A 17,608-nucleotide genomic window follows, 5' to 3' on the forward strand; every position below is an offset into this window, starting at 1 on the left:
CCTACTTGTGTACCAGTCTGGTGTTCTAACCACTCCACCCATTGATGTCCATTTTCAGACGTGCTGATATGAGGATTTGAGTAAAAGAGGACCCATTACCACAATGTCACAATCAACTACCTGTTTGTCGGCCGAAGACGAAAGTGTTGGCGGCCGTCATGGAAATAGTCAAAAGAAAAGATAACAAAAAATAATAACAAAACGAAATTTTCTAAGAAATCCATCATGAAATGTGTCTGAAAATCACATTTTTCTAATTGAAATAATCTTAAGAATACATAGATCATCACCTGCAAGGTACAGGTGAGTATACATTGGCAATGTCAACTTGAAAAACGTTGAAAGAACCTCGGAATAGCAAAATGTGTGAGGTTACTGTCACTGACTGTCAGATCTGCACTGCAGATCATGAGTATGATTAGATGCAATATAGTGATAGATGATCAGATATCAGATGCATCTGCTGGATGACAGATGCTTACTGACAGATGGATAATGTCAAGTTCAAGTGAGCGCCTTCTGGTTGCTCCTTGAAACCCCTGATTGATTTCTGTGGAGACTGGGGTAATAATTTGATATCCCACACCGCTTTAACAGTTCCGCTACTGAGGAGCGCTGCGTGACATTATTATTGTCATTAACCCAGGAGGATAAATGTTGATATTCGCAGATTCTGGTTCCGCGTCTGTGAAAGATTTGATTGCTATACCCTGGCTGGGAGGGACTATCATTATCACTATCCGTATCGATTTGTCATTGATGGGAACTAATCTGTATTGTGGATGGTGACTGGGCAGCTGACACTAGTGACAGCTTCGAGATAATGTTCTTGGCCTTAATAACTCTTGTTGTCCTGTAGAAATTGGGAAAACCCATATTGCACCATGCATTACATGTCTGAGTCATTGTTACTCATCTAATCATCATGTGCTTGAAGAACTAGGTCAACAGAAGAGGTACAGTAAAACCTCTCTATAGAGAACATCTGGACTGACAAATGCTGGCATAAGAGAGAGGTATCCTGATTACAGAGGTCAAATTAGATGAAAACAGCGACTTTGGGACCAAAACAAGTGTCCTTAATAGAGAGGGTTTCATTGATAGAGAGGTGTCTGCTAAGAGAAGTTCCACTGTACTTAGTTCTAGCGGTGCCATCGCCTGCTGTCCCTCCCCTAAATAGCCAGAAGTCAATGAAAATGCATCAAAAATCAGTACTATACTATACAAACTATAGATTGAAATACTCTAGTATCACCGACCTAAGACCGGTTGATTTTATTTATTATGAAATCGAAACAAGATTATAGCTAGAACAAAAGGTCATGATGAGCCACAGACAGCTTTGTGTCCAGGGGCGTAGCTAGTAGGAGCAAATGCCCCCCCAAAGTCTCCTATGACCAGGGAGCCTTTTACCCCCCCCCCCCCGCTCCCAACTAAAAAGCTAGCTATGCCCCTGGTGTTGCCAATTATCGTCTATCAATCAATCTATCAAAATTGAACGATTTGAATGGCATTGAACTCCTGTGGGCATGATAGCTAGCTTTGAACTGAATATTCAGAACCGGTCTTAGGTCGGTGAAATTAGAGTATATTATATAACATATTTAAGCTCGATCCAAGTCACAATCCAAAGAGTAAAGCATAAAAAGTAAGTTAATTACCCTGGGGTGTCCTAATGGACGTAACAGCCACAGCTTTTCATCTATGTCTAAACTGGGCCTGGGAAATTACCGTGTCTATTGATAGCTGGTCACATGAAGCTATTATCAGTATAAAATGAAATCACATGCTGTTGGTTTCTCACAAACACTGCCTGGCCTCGCCTGGATAAATAACTTAATATATAGTGATACAGTCTCGGATTCCTTGAATCTTCTTTAGGAAAAAAACTTCTTTTTTTGTGTTTAATTCAGAAACTTTGCAGGTTGGTCTACTCTAGTCTAAACCTTGTACAGCCTTAATGCCATGATAAACAACCTGTATAGCGATTCGATCTTGGATTCATTGTTATTCTTGTTCAAGATGAAAAAAGTTTTGATTTGCCAAGTCTAGACAGATAAATGGATACTGTACATGTGTATACAGTAGAACCTCTCTATTAAGGACACCCTTTGGGACTGACAAGTGCTGTCCTTACGAAAGAGCTGTCCTGATTAGAGAGGTTAAATTGAATGGAAACACCCAACTTGGGACCAAAACTAGTGTCCTTAATAGAGAGGTGTCCACCAAGGGATGTTCTACTGTACCAAATTTCAGTGAATTCATGATTTTAAACTTTTTTTGACAGCATGTGCGGGTGGTACCCAAACTTGAGCTGGATCCCCATGTTTCTCGGCTGCCTGACGGTGGTTACATTCTTTGTCTCGTACGCCATCGCCATCTATGAAGGAGATGTCGCAGCATATTTCCCGTACATCAGGTAGGTGGCGGTCCCTGTCACTATAGATTCATGCACTTGATTGGGAACAACGTTTACATGACGTAGTGTTGGCCGTCGTCACATCACCATGCATTTTACATTACGGTAACGTGACGAGACGCGACGTTTTCGTAAACGTTGGTCCCAATCAAGTGCATGGATCTATACATGCTTCCCGAAATTGGTGGCTTGCATGGGAACTAATTTTTTCCCCCTTGTCCGTCATCAAAGGCATTCAAGTGAGTTGGTCAACCATGTCCCTCCACCATGAGGCCTAGTTTCCCCTTATGACATCATTATTTTGGACACTCAGCGCCCCATTTCTTGAAAGGTGTATTGTTGGAGCCAATAATGGCATTGCATTCTGACACTTTTGCGGCTTATGATACATGATAGTGTCCGGTAAGGGATGTTCCACTGCACTCTTATTTGCAATCTCCACACACACCTATGCCACGTCAGCCGCTTACACCTCTGCCACAGCCTCTAGGATCTATGTGAGTAGAGATTGCGTATTCCCCATTATTCCCAGTGCAAGACATTTGCTGCTGTAGTCAACGACTGGCAAACCAGCAAGGTCAGGGTCAGTAACGATAAAAATTTATGAAATTCTTCTCCTTTTTTCAGCGACACTGGAGCTAACACTCCAGAGAGTTGTATTTTTGGTGAATTTCTCAACATTGCTGCTTTTTTAGGTGAGTACCTGTTATATTTGAAGAAAACATTTATGACGTCATTTGTGCTGTTTCAGTCTACAGCTCTGGGGCATTTTCATCATCCTCACTCAATCACGCCTGCAACCTGACATTTCTATGTCAACTGTGCCACTTCGTCCCTTGAGGCATAACGGTCATGAGACCTCTGTGTCAACACCTCTCTTGCAACTCCAGCACTCTCTGCATCGAGGGATACAATACATCCATCATGCATGTCTGGCTCAGTTCCCTTCATCGTTTGCATCCAGCATCCTCTGGTTGCCACTCCATAAGTATCTTGGGATGCCTTACTGGTTCCATGGCTCCATCGGACACACATTTCCAAACCAACAATACCAGGGCCTGGTTGTTCAAAGACACAAACTTCACGTCGTCTCTAACAGTTACTTTAAGTAGTGGACCCAATGGATGTGCCTTATAATTTTGGTTGGAAAGAACTATGAACTTGTGCATCCTTTAGACAATAATAATACTAGACATGCTAGAAGCTGACACATGGAGTAGTCATATCTATGGGCTTTATTTGACCTTGAAATTTGGCATGTTTGTTTAAGATTTATGTGATATTTCTGTCCTCTATTTCAGCCTTCATCACAATTTTCATCCGGTTCAAACTGGTTAGTTCGTTCACCCGAGACACGATTCGATCAGTGAAGATTTTGAACGTAATTGGTATGGTTATTGGTGCTATCTCAAGTTTCGGGCTTACAATGGTCGCTAACTTTCAGGTAAGAATTATGGTCTTGTGCATTATCCAATCTCCCTGTGCAAACTCAGTTCCACTCAAGTGGCTATTTGGTAATTCAAATTACCTATCAGTATGGTAAGTGAGAGGCAAAAGTGTCTCCAAAATAATCACTGTTATAATCCGTGGTGAGTCTAAGTGAAATACCTGTTTTTTTACAAACTTTGGTGCAAAAATTGGCCTTTCACTTTCAGAGGCTGCTATTGTTTGGCGCTTCAGCACAGGCCAAATTGTTTACAGCTAGTGCTCTGATCTAAAAAAAGTCTTAGATTCAAATATGCTTCATCAATAGATCAACAACTTAAAGTGGCTGTAAGTCTAAACCTATCTTGCATTTCTTTTCAGGACAATAAGATCGAAGTTGTCCACATCATCGGTGCCTCGTTCGTTTTCGGCCTGGGTGTTGCCTACACCTGGGTCCAGGTTGCCATCTCATTCCTCATGTACCCGGATTACAACGCGCTCACTATATGTGTTGTGAGGGCTGTCATGTCATGCATCTCTACGATCAGTATGGTCATGGGTATCCTTTTTAAAAGATCAATTTCAGCTTCTTTTTGGGACCGACGTAAAGTTTCTTCAGGGTGGTACAGAAAAACTTTCCTCAAAACTTGAAGTTTTGTTCTCTCCTCATCGGGCATAACTTGTAGCAGAGCATTTTAAAAGGCTCCTATTTTCAGAAAACCAATTTCCACAAAGTTAAGAGTCTATGTTTTTTGTCTAATCTAAATTTCTTGGTATCATCATGTTACATCAACTAACCAAGGATGTGCAGTGCAGCTTAAAAGGCTCCCATAGAACACAAATTTCGACAAATCTTGTAGAAACGGTTTAGAGTCGATGCGTTTAGTTGAATCTAAATTTCCTGGTAGGAACATGTGCTGAGACAGGAAGTGCAGTGCATTTCAAATGACATCCCATATCCGGAAAGACATATTACAACAAATCTCCTGTCGAGTCGTTGTCAATTTCTTGGTAATATCGTGTTACATGATAGGAAATGCAGTGCTGAGGCCTGACTTATGTTCGGGATATTAGAACTTGGCTTGGTCATGTCTTCTCTTTACTTCCGAAAGTTGTGCTGTGGGAAAAATTTCATGTATAGCCTCTCTATGAAAGACACTTTAGTATAGAGAACTGTCCGTGCTGTGCAGTGTTATTTCCTTAACCCTCAATCCTTTTGCGTGTAAAAATACTAATACCGGTACCGGTTTTATAAATCGCATGCAATTTTTCAATTCATTTCTGATTTCAATTCATTTTGTCCTGAAAGGGTTAATTTCACTTTTTCTTTGTTTTGCACTTTCTTTCCTTGACATTCTTGTGTAGCTTTCATAACTGCTATTATAGCCAATCATGAATGGTTTAGCTCAGGTTCTCATGATCATTCCCGGTCGGTATGGAAACCAACAGATCCTGTAAGTTACTTTTAGGAGATGTACAGGATGTCACAGAAAATGGCTTCTTTCACCCCTATAAAACCATCTGGGTTGCCCGTATCTCCCCTATTAGCTGTCGTTTGCATATTCCTCATCCAGCTGCTAATGCCTTATAAGGTAAATTCATACTCATTTTCCTAAGACCGCCGGTTCCTAAACTGTCACAAAATTACCCAGCATTCAAAAATGTATGTGCCACTATTGCTACCAGTTCTTGTCTACTTGCCTATCCCGAAGAGATTTCAAACTGATTTGGTGCTCAAACCTCTAAATGCAAAAATCTGTGTGGCACAAAGATGAAAATAAATGACGTCACAATGGCCCAGCCTCAGGATGTTGTCGGCGTTATGTAACATCATGATGTCACCACCGATGTACGGAAAGATCAAAAATGATGTCACTGACATCGTCACGCATCAGAGATGTAGTTGCGGATAAAAGAAAAAAACCAAGATGACTTTGTTGCTTTGTGCTAAATATGTTACAGAGTTAGAGGTTGATGACGTCACGAATATCATCTTTGCGCCTCCCTGGTCCTCTCTGCCCCCCCCCCCCCTCTTCTGTCTGAAATCGTTCATCCCTTGCTTCCGTTATAACCTCATCGACTTGCGTTCGCTTCTCAAGTTGTGTAGGGTTAACATGTAAATATCTAACCTTGACCTTCACCCAGCGTTTGTCACAGCGATGATTGCACGGACGGCATGGACAAATAGTGGCCCTCACGACCACCCGAGACAAAAGTGGCAACCAACAGACCCTGTAAGTGAGGCAGCATTTTGTATTCCTTGGTTGGTTCACGAAAGTGCCCTGCACAACGAGCGATTTTTGTTGCTGCAACCTTTGACAGTTATTGCTGTGGTGAGCAATGAAAATAACGATCATCTGCGGGTAAAATCGGTAATTGCCGGGTTTGAGATTGATCACAGTTCACAGCGATAACCGATTCTTATTGCAGTGACTATCGCAAATGAGAGATTTCTGTCGCATGTGATCATGATCGCATGTGGTAGCAACAAAAATCACTCCTTTTTGCGGGGCACTTTAAGGACAAAAAATGATTGGTGTCTTTTCTTTATATACATATGATTTTGAAGTTTTTGCATGAAATAATAAGACGTACAGTTCCATCAACATTTAAGTCCCGCACCACGAAGCAAGTTCTTTCATGCTATTCAGTTCAGTAAGAAATAAACTAAAACATTGGCAATCACTTTTGTATCAGAGATCATTGATTATATTCATTTGATTTGGAAATACTTTATGAATCTAAAGTTTTTCTGATGGTGACACCGTCTTTCCTCAGAAGTTTCTAGTTTGACCGGCAAAACTTAGATCCCACATGTAGTCTGTAACCTCTTCCTCCTCCTCCCTTATCTCGATTCGAGCATGAATAGAGTTTAAGATTCTAACACTCGTACACAAATGTATCAATGGCAGTGCGCCAGCATACTTGACAGTACTGCTAAAACTGTACTCACCAGCCAGGCCCCTGAGATCAGAAGCACAGGCTCTCCTCATTGAACCACGGTTCAACACTGATAAGTTTGGAGGCCGAGCTTTCTCCAGGAGTGCCCCTAGGCTATGGAAAAGCCTGAACAGTAACATTAGAAACAATACTTACAATGCATTCAGGGGACAGATAAAAACAGAACTCTATAGTCAATACTACAACTCGACGGGAGGGCGCACTTGAACAGGACTAATTCTGGAAAGTTGCACCATATAAATAAAAATTTTATTATTTATCATTATTCATATTAATGATAATCTTAGAATCCAAAGCGCTTCCTTAACCTTGCCGACTCTCTGTCAACCAGGTTGCCTTTATCCCATTCAATGTTATGATTGGTTCAGTGATGTGTTGATGTCACTTAACAAAGAAAAAGTGTAATGTTAAAAAGTAATGTATTGTCAGAGTGTAATGTCAGATAGTAATGTAATGTCAGAGTGTAATGTTTGATAGCTATGTAATGTCAGATAGTACTGTGTTGTCAGAATGTAATGTCAGTGAGTAATGTCATGTCAGAGAGTAATGTAATGTCAACGTACTAATGTCAGAAAGTAATGTCATGTCAGAGCGTAATGTCGCAGAGTGATGTAATGTCAGAGAGGAATGCCACTCATAGCTGTTACTGATCTTCTTTCCAGGGTTTCGATGAGCACATCGTCAGCACATTCAGTGAGTGGGTCATGGCCATTGCATTCGTCCTTTACTTCTTCACCTTCATCCGCGACTTCCAGAAGATCAAACTCAAGGTCACCGTCGATCCGTTAGTGCAGCATCTCGGCGAGGCACCCCCACCAAGGAACGTTGCGCCTGCAGCAAACGAAACGAGTGGCCTGCTGGCCCATGCATGATGAATCTCTAGACTTGCTTATACAGCTTTCATAGGGCAGACTTTCTTTTTAGGTGGGACTATAGGCAGGAGCTCGGTGGTCAAATTCAAGGTCTAAAGTTGACGAATATGCACATAGGGTACTGGGTCATGTTTGACTCAGGGATGAATATATTCTTTGTACAAGTCTAATTAGTTTTGATGTACTGCGAGGTACGATATTCCTATATGCGCCTTTTGTCTCATTCAATTTGACCTACCTGGCTCATGGCTATATAGTGTCCCATTAAAGGAGTACTTCTCAGTTGTGACATAGCATCCATATATCGCTAAACTGCATGCAAATAAACTCACGCTGTTAGTGTGCTGATATGTTTGATTTTGGTGTCCAATAATATGCAACTGGAGATGTATTAAAGCTCTTCCTATATCATCTACTGTAGGCCCTAACATTTTTGTGACCTGACTCATTTACGGCTGGCTGCTAGTAGATCACAAAACTTAACAACGTTCATGTATATCTTGCGACAGGTCGTTTCATGCATAATGAGGTTGCTATGACCACAAAATATAATTGCTTGGCATTATGTGCCCATTGACCAAGATGCATCACTTAGGAGACTTTTTGCAGGAGCCAGTAAAGTCTTATCTTATTTACGGCTGGCTGCTTAGTACATCACAAAACTTAACAACTTTCATGTACATGTATATCTTGCGACAGGTCGTTTAATGCATAATGAGGTCGCCATGACCAAGCTTATTGACCAAGATGCGTCACTTAGGAGGCTTTCTGCAGGAGCCAGTAAAGTCACTTCAGTATTTTTCGGAGTGTTCTCATCACACGCCATATGCGTCAGACACTTGATGTCTTCAATCATGGTTCCTTACGTTTGTTTCACCGCAGGTTTATAATCATATTGTAATATGTGCCCTGTTTGACCAAAATGTTAATTATAGGCCTGAAATTTCAAGGTGACGACTTGGTAGCATGAGTCTGACATGCGTTGCCTGTTATGTGTATTTAACTCGATTTCGTAATTGTTTGTTTTTGAGAAAAGGGCAGAATTTTGCTAGTTTATGTGATTTTGTTGAAGAAGAACAAATGTGGATTAAAAAATCAAATTTTTAAGGTTTGGTGTATGGGTTTTTGTCTGTGAAGTATTTCAAGCTTTCAATGGTTTGGAATATGCAAAAAATTGGCCAACAGATACATGTATATCACAGTAGATATAAAGTGTACAAACATTTGACAAATTTCAATTCTGAGATGTTTCATGAAAACTCATGAAAATCTTTTAAAGATATGATTGATAAACAAGATGAGGTTGGACCCATTTGACTGTCATACTCGATTACATAAAGATCTGTGTATACATACAAATGCATGTAGTTTTATATTTGTCTCCCACAGTGTATCTAATTCTCAGAAGATATAGATGTTTTAGTATTTTAAATGTTTGACGGCCATGCATTATTGTGATAAGTTTTGTACAGATTGATACAACATGTATTTATCCAAGAAATATTTTATAAATAAATGCTAATTTTAATAAGTTAACCTTGTTTTTGATTTCGTCAAGTTTTCTACCCTCAGCCTCAATGAGAGATCAGACAATGCACGCTTCCCAATTTCCATTTCTTGCTCAGAGAGAGGACAATCGTCTCTCACAATGCATATTTTCTTGCCCAGGGAGAGGACAAAAGAGAAGATGGCCACCTCTCCCTGTGCACATTTCCCAGCTCAGAGTCCTATTGAGTATTGAAAGAGAGGGCAGCCATCACTCACCGTGAATATTTCTCTCCTTGGAGAGGATGAAAGAGAGAACAACTGTCTCTCACTGTGCTCATTTCCCTACTCAGAGAAGACAACCGTCTCCCACCATCTGCTCAGAGAGGATGAGAGAGAGAACGACCGTCGACTCTCTTACTGTGCACATTTCCCAGCTCAGAGCCCTATTGAAAGAGAGGACAGCCGTCTCCCACAGTACACACTTCCCTGCTCAGAGAGGGGACAACAGAGAGGACGACCGTCTCTTACTGTGCACATTTCCCAGCTCAGAGCCCCATTGAAAGAGAGGACAGCCATCTCCCACAATGCACACTTCCCTGCTCAGAGAGGGGACGACAGAGAGGACGACCGTCTCTTACTGTGCACATTTCCCAGCTCAGAGCCCTATTGGAAGAGAGGACAGCCATCTCCCACAATGCACACTTCCCTGCTCAGGGAGGGGACGACAGAGAGGACGACTGTCTCTTACTGTGCACATTTCCCAGCTCAGAGCCCTATTGAAAGAGAGGACAGCCATCTCGCACAACACACACTTCCCTGCTCAGAGAGGGGACGACAGAGGATGACCGTCTCCTACTGTGCACATTTCCCAGCTCACAGCCCTATTGTAAGAGAGGACAGCCATCTCCCACAGTACACACTTCCCTGCTCAGAGAGGGGACAACAGAGAGGATGACCGCCTCTTACTGTGCACATTTCCTAGCTCAGAGCCCTATTGAAAGAGAGGATAACCACCTGTAACCAATTTATTAATTTCAATCACCACACTGGGACATCTTTCTCACATTACCATGCATATTACCAAGCTCAGAGCTATATTAAGAGATTGGACAACCGTCCCCAACTGGGCACATATCCTGGAAAGGACATAATTATTTCTCCTATGGTAATTTTTCAGCTGGAGACCTCATTGGGAGATGGAATTAAAGGTATCAAGGACAGTCTTGGAACTGACAAGAGCTGTCCTTATTAGAGAGGGGCGTCTGGAACTGACAAAAACGTACTGTCCTTGATAGAGAGAGGTCTCGATTATACAGATCGAATCATATAGAGAAAATCAATTTTGGACCACACCAACTGTCCCTAATCGAGAGCGTGTCCTGCTAACAGAGGCTCCCGCTCAAGGAGGTTCCAATGCACAAGGTTATCCCTTGCGTAATAGGAGGCATTGTTCCTTTCTGTCCAAAAAGTCCTGTACCAATAAAATAAATGAAACAAGAAAATAATATCGAGCATGGTCCACAGACATTTATTCAAAAACCTTATAAAATATCCATATACAATGACTGGGTACATGCACTTGGCGGGAATACTTCATTTAAAATAAAACCAATCCAGATATGCCTACCAGTAAAATGTGGTTGGTTTTTTCTCCCAGGGAATGTGGCCCTGCCTTTCAAAAGCACATAGTCAAATTCCCTTCACCCAGATTCCCGGTCAGAAAACCAAAGTTGTGTCATTAAAGGCAAGGTTCATCTGTGCATGTTGTTTATACATGTGCCACTGGTAATCAGAAACAAACATGGTCATAGCGCAGTAGCACAGTAAGGCGTGATGAAAGTTGATTATGATGTATAGTAACCATTATGATTACAAGCAAATGAAGTACTCCCTCAAGTTAAGATAAAACAATTAATATAATATCATTATTTCAGTATTTGAGATGAAAATTGAGCTCGCTTTAGCAACGAATGTACAGCATATCAGCAAGGCTTGCAAAGATACATGCGGGGTAACACAGGATACAGCGTGTCCCAAAAAAGTGGCACTTGGCAGTCTTTGCTGTTCTTTGCAAAATATCAAAATTACCATTGGATTTTCTATGCCTGAAGCAACTCATCTAAAACTATTGATAGGGAGAAAATGGCTCTCCTTTCTTACTCAAGGACCGAAAAACTGAAATTGTCCTGCAGAAAGTTGAACCTATGACCCCTTGAAAACAAGTCTGGATATTCATTTATGACACAACTAACCACACTAACTACTAACAAAATCAATCTGGGTGGTCACATAGCAATTTTTAACAATATCGTGCAACACTTTTTTTCCAAACACACTATAAGAGACAGTACTTACTAATAGATAATGTACATTACAAAACCCTTGTGATCATAATTATAATACAATTAAAAGGTTGTACGGGAAAGTATTTTTTTAATCTTCAATCCCAACTGATATTTATGTATAAAGTAATTTATTATAGAAACCTTCCCCTTAAGAACTTGGCCTGTTTTTCAACTTTTCAATCGCAACTTACATTAATGCCTTCAGTAAAAGAAGAAACCTATTTTGAGAAATTCGTATAGTACCATTCCACAATTGAGTACACATTCCTTTGAAGTAAAGTACAGGACAGAATGGTAAAAAACGCTCCATGACCAATAATACAATAGTGCTATTTTTACCCTGTCCCTAACGGTGCCTTTATTGGACCACCCTGTAGAACAGGTTGTCGTGTTATTCCATCATCTTCGACAAAATCATCTGCCAAGTTTAGAAAATCGTCCAACAATTTACAACAAAACTTGTTAACATCTCCTACCGGTCACAGACGATATGGAACAATTGATTATTTATACCAACTAAAATAAAAACTAACACGAACATTATCTAAATTCTAATTTTGCCAGTAAAGGTTGATCATGGCGACTTTCCGGCGGTGTACATCAATTCAAAAGTCTTCTTAAAGGATGGATAAGACGCACAACGACGGTAGATTGGCATGGTGGAGGTTGTGTGTGAAATTGAATTTCATTTTGCTACAAAATTTCATAAGAGCAAAGATTTACAAATAACCTTCCTTAAAATGTTTTCCCATCGTCGCTATACTTTTTGAGAAAATGTTGGAAGTAAATGTCGTCTGCAGAATCCTTATGTTGAATGAGTCTAACTCCAGGAGGCACCACCTGCCTTACTCGCAGGTTTAGTTCCCAGGCAAGCGCCGAACCCATTCACACTCCCAGGTGGAGAGAAGCAATGTAGGGGTACGCGTCTTGCTGAGAGTGGAACACACGACCTCTTGATTATGAGACCAGCACTCTGCCACCAATCTCGAGCTCCATAACTATATGGGTGAAAAATTGCAAGATGTTTGAAAAACTTTCACGCACAATCAATAACTACACCACAATTCACAATAAAAAATACAACAAGATATGACGATTCAAAACTTTCATTATAGTCATCTCACCTTAAAACTATCCAATGTCATGATTTCATCACAACAATTCTAGACCTCGGACTTCTTATGAATACAGAATGAAGCCAAAGGGACAGCCTACAATATCTCACTTAATTTTGAAGGCCAAAAAGGGCTAACTACCGCACAACCCCTGGACCCAAAATGGGAACAGGAACAAAAATTACCGTCTTTGACTCAACGTCAGAACGGGTGTGCAATTTTCAATTGAGAACACCATTTATGTGCACTTATAAACTTGAAAAAACTTCACTGTGCGAAACAATTCCACAGAAGTTGACAATCTTGGCAAACCTGTTAAAGATACACCAAGACATGTTTCTTCATTCAAAAACATTTCTACATTTAAAGACTTTCTATACCACGAGTTGACATAGCTTTCATCAAGAACATTTCCACATTCAAAGACTTCCTTATACTCTTTCTATATTCTTTCCATATCTTTAGTTGACAAATCTTTCCTGAAGAACATTTCTCCATTTAAAGAGTTTCTATATTTCGAGTTGACGTGATTTTCCCCAAGAAACCCTGACAGAACCTTGTACGTTGGCCCTGCTCATCTCAGACGGTGGCGTCCCTCAGGTATTTTGTTTAGGAGAGCAACCCTGCCAAATGGAATCCCATCTAATGCCACCCGAATCAAAAAATCTGCCACCTTGAAAAGAAAAGAATTTGATTTTGCATCACCCTGATTAAATTCATAACCCACCTTGAAAAATCAGAGCAGTCTTTCCCACACTCAGAATATCTGCCTTTCATCCCGATAAAACACATACAAACTTGCCATTTTCAAACCAAATGTGCAAATATCGTATTTCTTGATTCCAATCTTTGTTCACTTCTTGAACCCTCTCATCATACAGATCTAAAAACACCGAAGTCAATATTTGAAAACTGTGAAACAATCTCCAAATTACTTGGACAGGAGCAGACGGCAAGAGAATTGCATCGTTTTCAGAAAACATTCTGCCAGTCTCAAAAAACATTGCATCAAACTCGCCAGAATATTCCACGATTCTAGGAAAACAACATGTTCTTCTCGAAAAACCTTCTCTCGTTCTCAGAAAACATTGCATCAAACTGGCCAGAATCTTCTACAATTCTTAGAAAACAATGCGTTGTTCCCGGAAAACTTCCTGTCGTTCTCAGAAAACATTGCATCATTCTCACAAAAACGTTCGATCACTCTCGGAAAACACTGCATTACTCTCTTAAAATAATGCGTCATTCTCGCTCCGCGTCCAATCTAATCAAAAGTGTCCATTTGAAAACTGTTTAACAGCCTTCAAATCTTCGGTAATTATCAAACTCGCAGTATTTCTAGACAGTTGTTGTAGCAAATGGCGATCCAGTCTGGCTGCGTCGACGACCACTGGACCTGGTTGATTTCTCCCGAGGACGTGTAGGCGAGGATGGGGTCTTCGATGGCGCGAGGCATCTGCTGGATGTCCCAGATTAAAGCCTGGTGGTCGTCGGCTGAAAAGAAAACAATCTCTACAGCCCTTTTCAATTCAAAGGATACCTCGGCCAACAAGAGATATTTTACGAAACTCGAAGGCTTTGTGGTAATTTGGAAAACGTTGCAAAATTCCGGGTTGAATACTGTGTGTTTCCCTGCTTGACAAACCAGGTCACCTTCAATTTAATACGCAGAGTCTCTTTGAGAAGTTCAACTGTAGTCTCTAGCTAAAGATACCAACAGCTCTTCAACCACAGCACCTTTTTCTTAAATCTTTAGGTCTTTTCTAATGATCGACAGGTATATTTTGGGATATTCTCTATGAAAGACTTACCGGCAGTGCATATGTGGCAGCTAGAATGAGGCGCCCACGCGATACCATTCACGCAGGCGCGATGATTGTTCAGCCGAGCAACAGGGGTACACGGCACTCGTACGTCAAGGATTATAACCTGAAAAACAGGGATATGATATTTTTAAAACTGATATTAATAACAATTGTTAGTTCTTTTGAACTGAAAAGGCTTACAGCTTACTCCTGTGAGTATGATAAAACAACTGCAAACTAAAGTCAAACTTTAACAGAAATGGAGAGAAATGAGAAATTAATTCAAAGCCCTAAAGCTATATATGCGCTTGACATTTAAGAGGTCGGCACGGGTGTGGACACATCCTCGGCAACATCTATTGTCTCGCTAGGAAGTATTGGGAGAGATGGGACAGTTTACTTGAGTTAACAAGATGTTAAGTTCCCTCCCTCCTCACTGAAAAATCCTCAAATAATGTGAAACCAACCAGGCAAATTTCAGGAAAATCAAACACTGATGGAATTTGACAAAACAAAGCATTATACCTCCATTGCGTCCATTGCCATGGTTGCTAGGTAGTTAGGATCTTGTTTATTCCACGCCAGCCTTAGCAACGGATGATGCTGTGGATCCTCGTAGATGATTGTCGAATGTTCAAGATGGCGGAGATCAAACATGCGCACTGAACCGTCGGCACCTGGAAACAACAGAATGGCGTTACAATAGGAACGAAAAGAAACAACTGCTTTTTCAGTCTAAATTTAAAGTTAAAATCATGTTAAAGATTTGCTTGAAACTGCACTGCTTTTCATTGTAGTCACAGTTATCATTTATGAGAATCAAGAAAGCCAATCCGGGCACATTTATGTTTGGCTGGTTATTCCTGCAAAAAACCACACTGGTCCATGGAGGCCGCCACTTACATCAAGTGCCATTACAAGATGGTCCACTACATCACAATGACCTCGAATGGAATGTATCGTTGATACAGTACCCTGCTGTCAGCGACACAATGAATCATGGATTTCACATTGTACGACATCATTTGTACTGACATGGTTGACCTCTTTTTTTGGAAACAAATTGTTTGCCCCTTGAACGGGAGATTTGAATATCCGATGTATTTCATGTGGCAATATTTCTTGATGGTGTCCCAGAGAAGGTGGCATGGAACTTTTCTTTACCCATAGAAGGACCGAGGACTTACCAACACTTGCAAACATGTCCCTTCCACCTCCCGCTCGGCTGAACGCAATGTCATACACCTCTTTATCATGTGCAATAAGCTGTGTCTTCACGTGACCCGACACGAGGTTGACCCGGCCGATTACCTGGCCCGTCTCCAAGCCCCATATCGTGCACGTGGTGTCTATGCTTGATGTCCCCAGAAGATTCGGATCGACCTCGTTCCAATCAAATGATGTGAGTGGGGCACAAAAGTCTGAATTTTTGTTCTGAAAGTAAAATGAATCAAATTGAATCTCAACCAGTAGGCCCTAACTCTGACAATACAGTCATTTAAGTGATGCACCTAGTGGTCAATTTTAATAATAAGACCAATACATGCACCAGGCAATTGAAATTATGAACTTTTGCATCGTTACTCTTGGAGATCCAGTTATCTATGACTTGACTTTAGCTGACACAGAGTGCCTGGGATGGGCTGTTTAGAGCCGTTGCCCATCTTTGACTGCGGGTGAACCTACCTTTACAATGTACATGTAAGCATAAAGAAATTCTATTACAACACAAAAACACTTACATTGTTTAAAAGGCATTCTAGTCTTGTCTCAGTGTCTCCAACCCGCCATACTCTCAGGTAGTCACCACTTGTGGCCAACAGATCTGGAAACACCCCTTTCTGAAAAATAGAAAAGTCACAAATCAAAAGAAAACATTTCAATCACGATAACTTTTTGTTTCAGGTATACAAAAATCTCCATCTCCAATCAAGCCTATCATGCACTGCATGGACTGGAGTGTACTGAAAGAATGTAAGATTTGAACTTAAAGATCTGTTCTGCAGTTTATAATAACTTGAGATAAACACTCATGCAAATTCTGGTCGCTTGCTGTCATTCTGCTTCCTGATACTCGTGCTAGTTCATTTATCAGTTGAGTGGTCAGTTATCTGCGATGCTAATCACTTACGTTATCTGGTATCCACATGATTTTTGTGGTAGGATACGGATGATCGAAAGTGCTTCTTGATGTGAACTCCGAGGACTCTTCATCGAGACAGACTATCTGCACCTGAAAACAATTGGAAGGAGAATTGAATGAATGACAAGTACGGATGTTCAGTTGGGATGGACGATCAAAGGAGAATATGAAAAACATCTCCAACAGGTGCAATGATGTACATTGGATTGCGGAGGAAGCTATTGTGAATGTGAGCCAGAACAACCAAACAGCAAAGAAAAGACTGCATGGTTTGTACTTGGTAGGTTGTGCGTATATATTTAGGTTTGTTTTGGCTCTGCAAGGCCACCTCCAACTGAAACAACATTATCATTCAAGATGAAGGTGCCAAGAATAAGATAAACAACGCTACAGTACGGACAACTGTATACAACTACTATAGGGATAAGGGAGGGCCTACCTTGTTGTTGTACTCCTCAACGAAGCTGCCCAGAGCGAGTCGGAACCGCTTGTCTGGCCGAACGCTCCAGTTCATACTGTAAACAGTCCACGGAGCTTCATATTTGTAGATTTCTTTCCGCTTACCCGCCGGAGGGGGACCCGCCGTTGCCGGCAAAGTCGACATCTTGTGACTAAACAGTTTGGCGGTTGGCGGGACTGTCGGGAGAACAAGCAAGTTTGATCGTACTGCTGAATGATATATTCAGCAGGAGACGTAAAGAAGGAACAAATTGAGAGATCAGCAGGAAATGGCAGCTGAGTAATCAAATGGGCTGAACCAAAAATGTATTTCTGCTTGGGTTTCCAGAAGAAGCCCTTTCTTCACTTTTTGCAGAGATTTTCCTAGCAAACGGACAAGGCGATCACCAAAAGCTTCTGTTTCAAGTATAGGTGAGACAAAAGTCTATTGATTACTCGTTAGATTTAAAAAATTTCCAACTAATTTCAGGCAAAATCTGGCTTTTTATTTGATAAAGTTTTATTTCAAATTTTGTCAGAATCCAAACAAAAACAATATGGCGGACACACTTGACCACTTTACGACTAACTGGTTTT

General features: G+C 40.9%; 2 protein-coding genes across 5 annotated transcripts; one reads left to right on the top strand and one right to left on the bottom strand.

The window, feature by feature from the left end:
- The first annotated feature begins 186 nt into the window (after window positions 1-186).
- LOC135492496 (DNA damage-regulated autophagy modulator protein 1-like) lies at window positions 187-9,213 on the top strand. Of its 4 annotated transcripts, none has more exons than XM_064779004.1 (7): window positions 187-303; window positions 2,288-2,419; window positions 3,047-3,114; window positions 3,721-3,863; window positions 4,226-4,403; window positions 5,990-6,078; window positions 7,468-9,213. In XM_064779004.1, exons 2-7 carry the CDS (start codon window positions 2,289-2,291, stop codon window positions 7,675-7,677), a joined length of 819 nt encoding a protein of 272 aa, XP_064635074.1. In that variant the 5' UTR covers window positions 187-303; window position 2,288; the 3' UTR covers window positions 7,678-9,213. The 4 variants fall into 4 exon arrangements, with proteins under 4 accessions (XP_064635074.1, XP_064635075.1, XP_064635077.1 ...); XM_064779005.1 differs by having other exon boundaries at window positions 189-297; XM_064779007.1 differs by lacking the exons at window positions 187-303; window positions 5,990-6,078 and adding exons at window positions 1,800-1,924; window positions 5,210-5,298.
- A 1,459-nt stretch (window positions 9,214-10,672) lies between these two features.
- Window positions 10,673-17,547, bottom strand: LOC135492348 (DDB1- and CUL4-associated factor 7). The gene is made up of 7 exons (XM_064778761.1): window positions 17,013-17,547; window positions 16,562-16,663; window positions 16,173-16,271; window positions 15,618-15,864; window positions 14,956-15,107; window positions 14,437-14,554; window positions 10,673-14,119 (listed from the first exon to the last, which is right to left on the bottom strand). Exons 1-7 carry the CDS (start codon window positions 17,175-17,177, stop codon window positions 13,947-13,949), a joined length of 1,056 nt encoding a protein of 351 aa, XP_064634831.1. The 5' UTR covers window positions 17,178-17,547; the 3' UTR covers window positions 10,673-13,946.
- Between the last annotated feature and the right edge of the window lie 61 nt (window positions 17,548-17,608).

The sequence above is a fragment of the Lineus longissimus genome, chromosome 8 (genome assembly GCF_910592395.1).
Source record: "Lineus longissimus chromosome 8, tnLinLong1.2, whole genome shotgun sequence".
NCBI lineage: Eukaryota > Metazoa > Nemertea > Pilidiophora > Heteronemertea > Lineidae > Lineus > Lineus longissimus.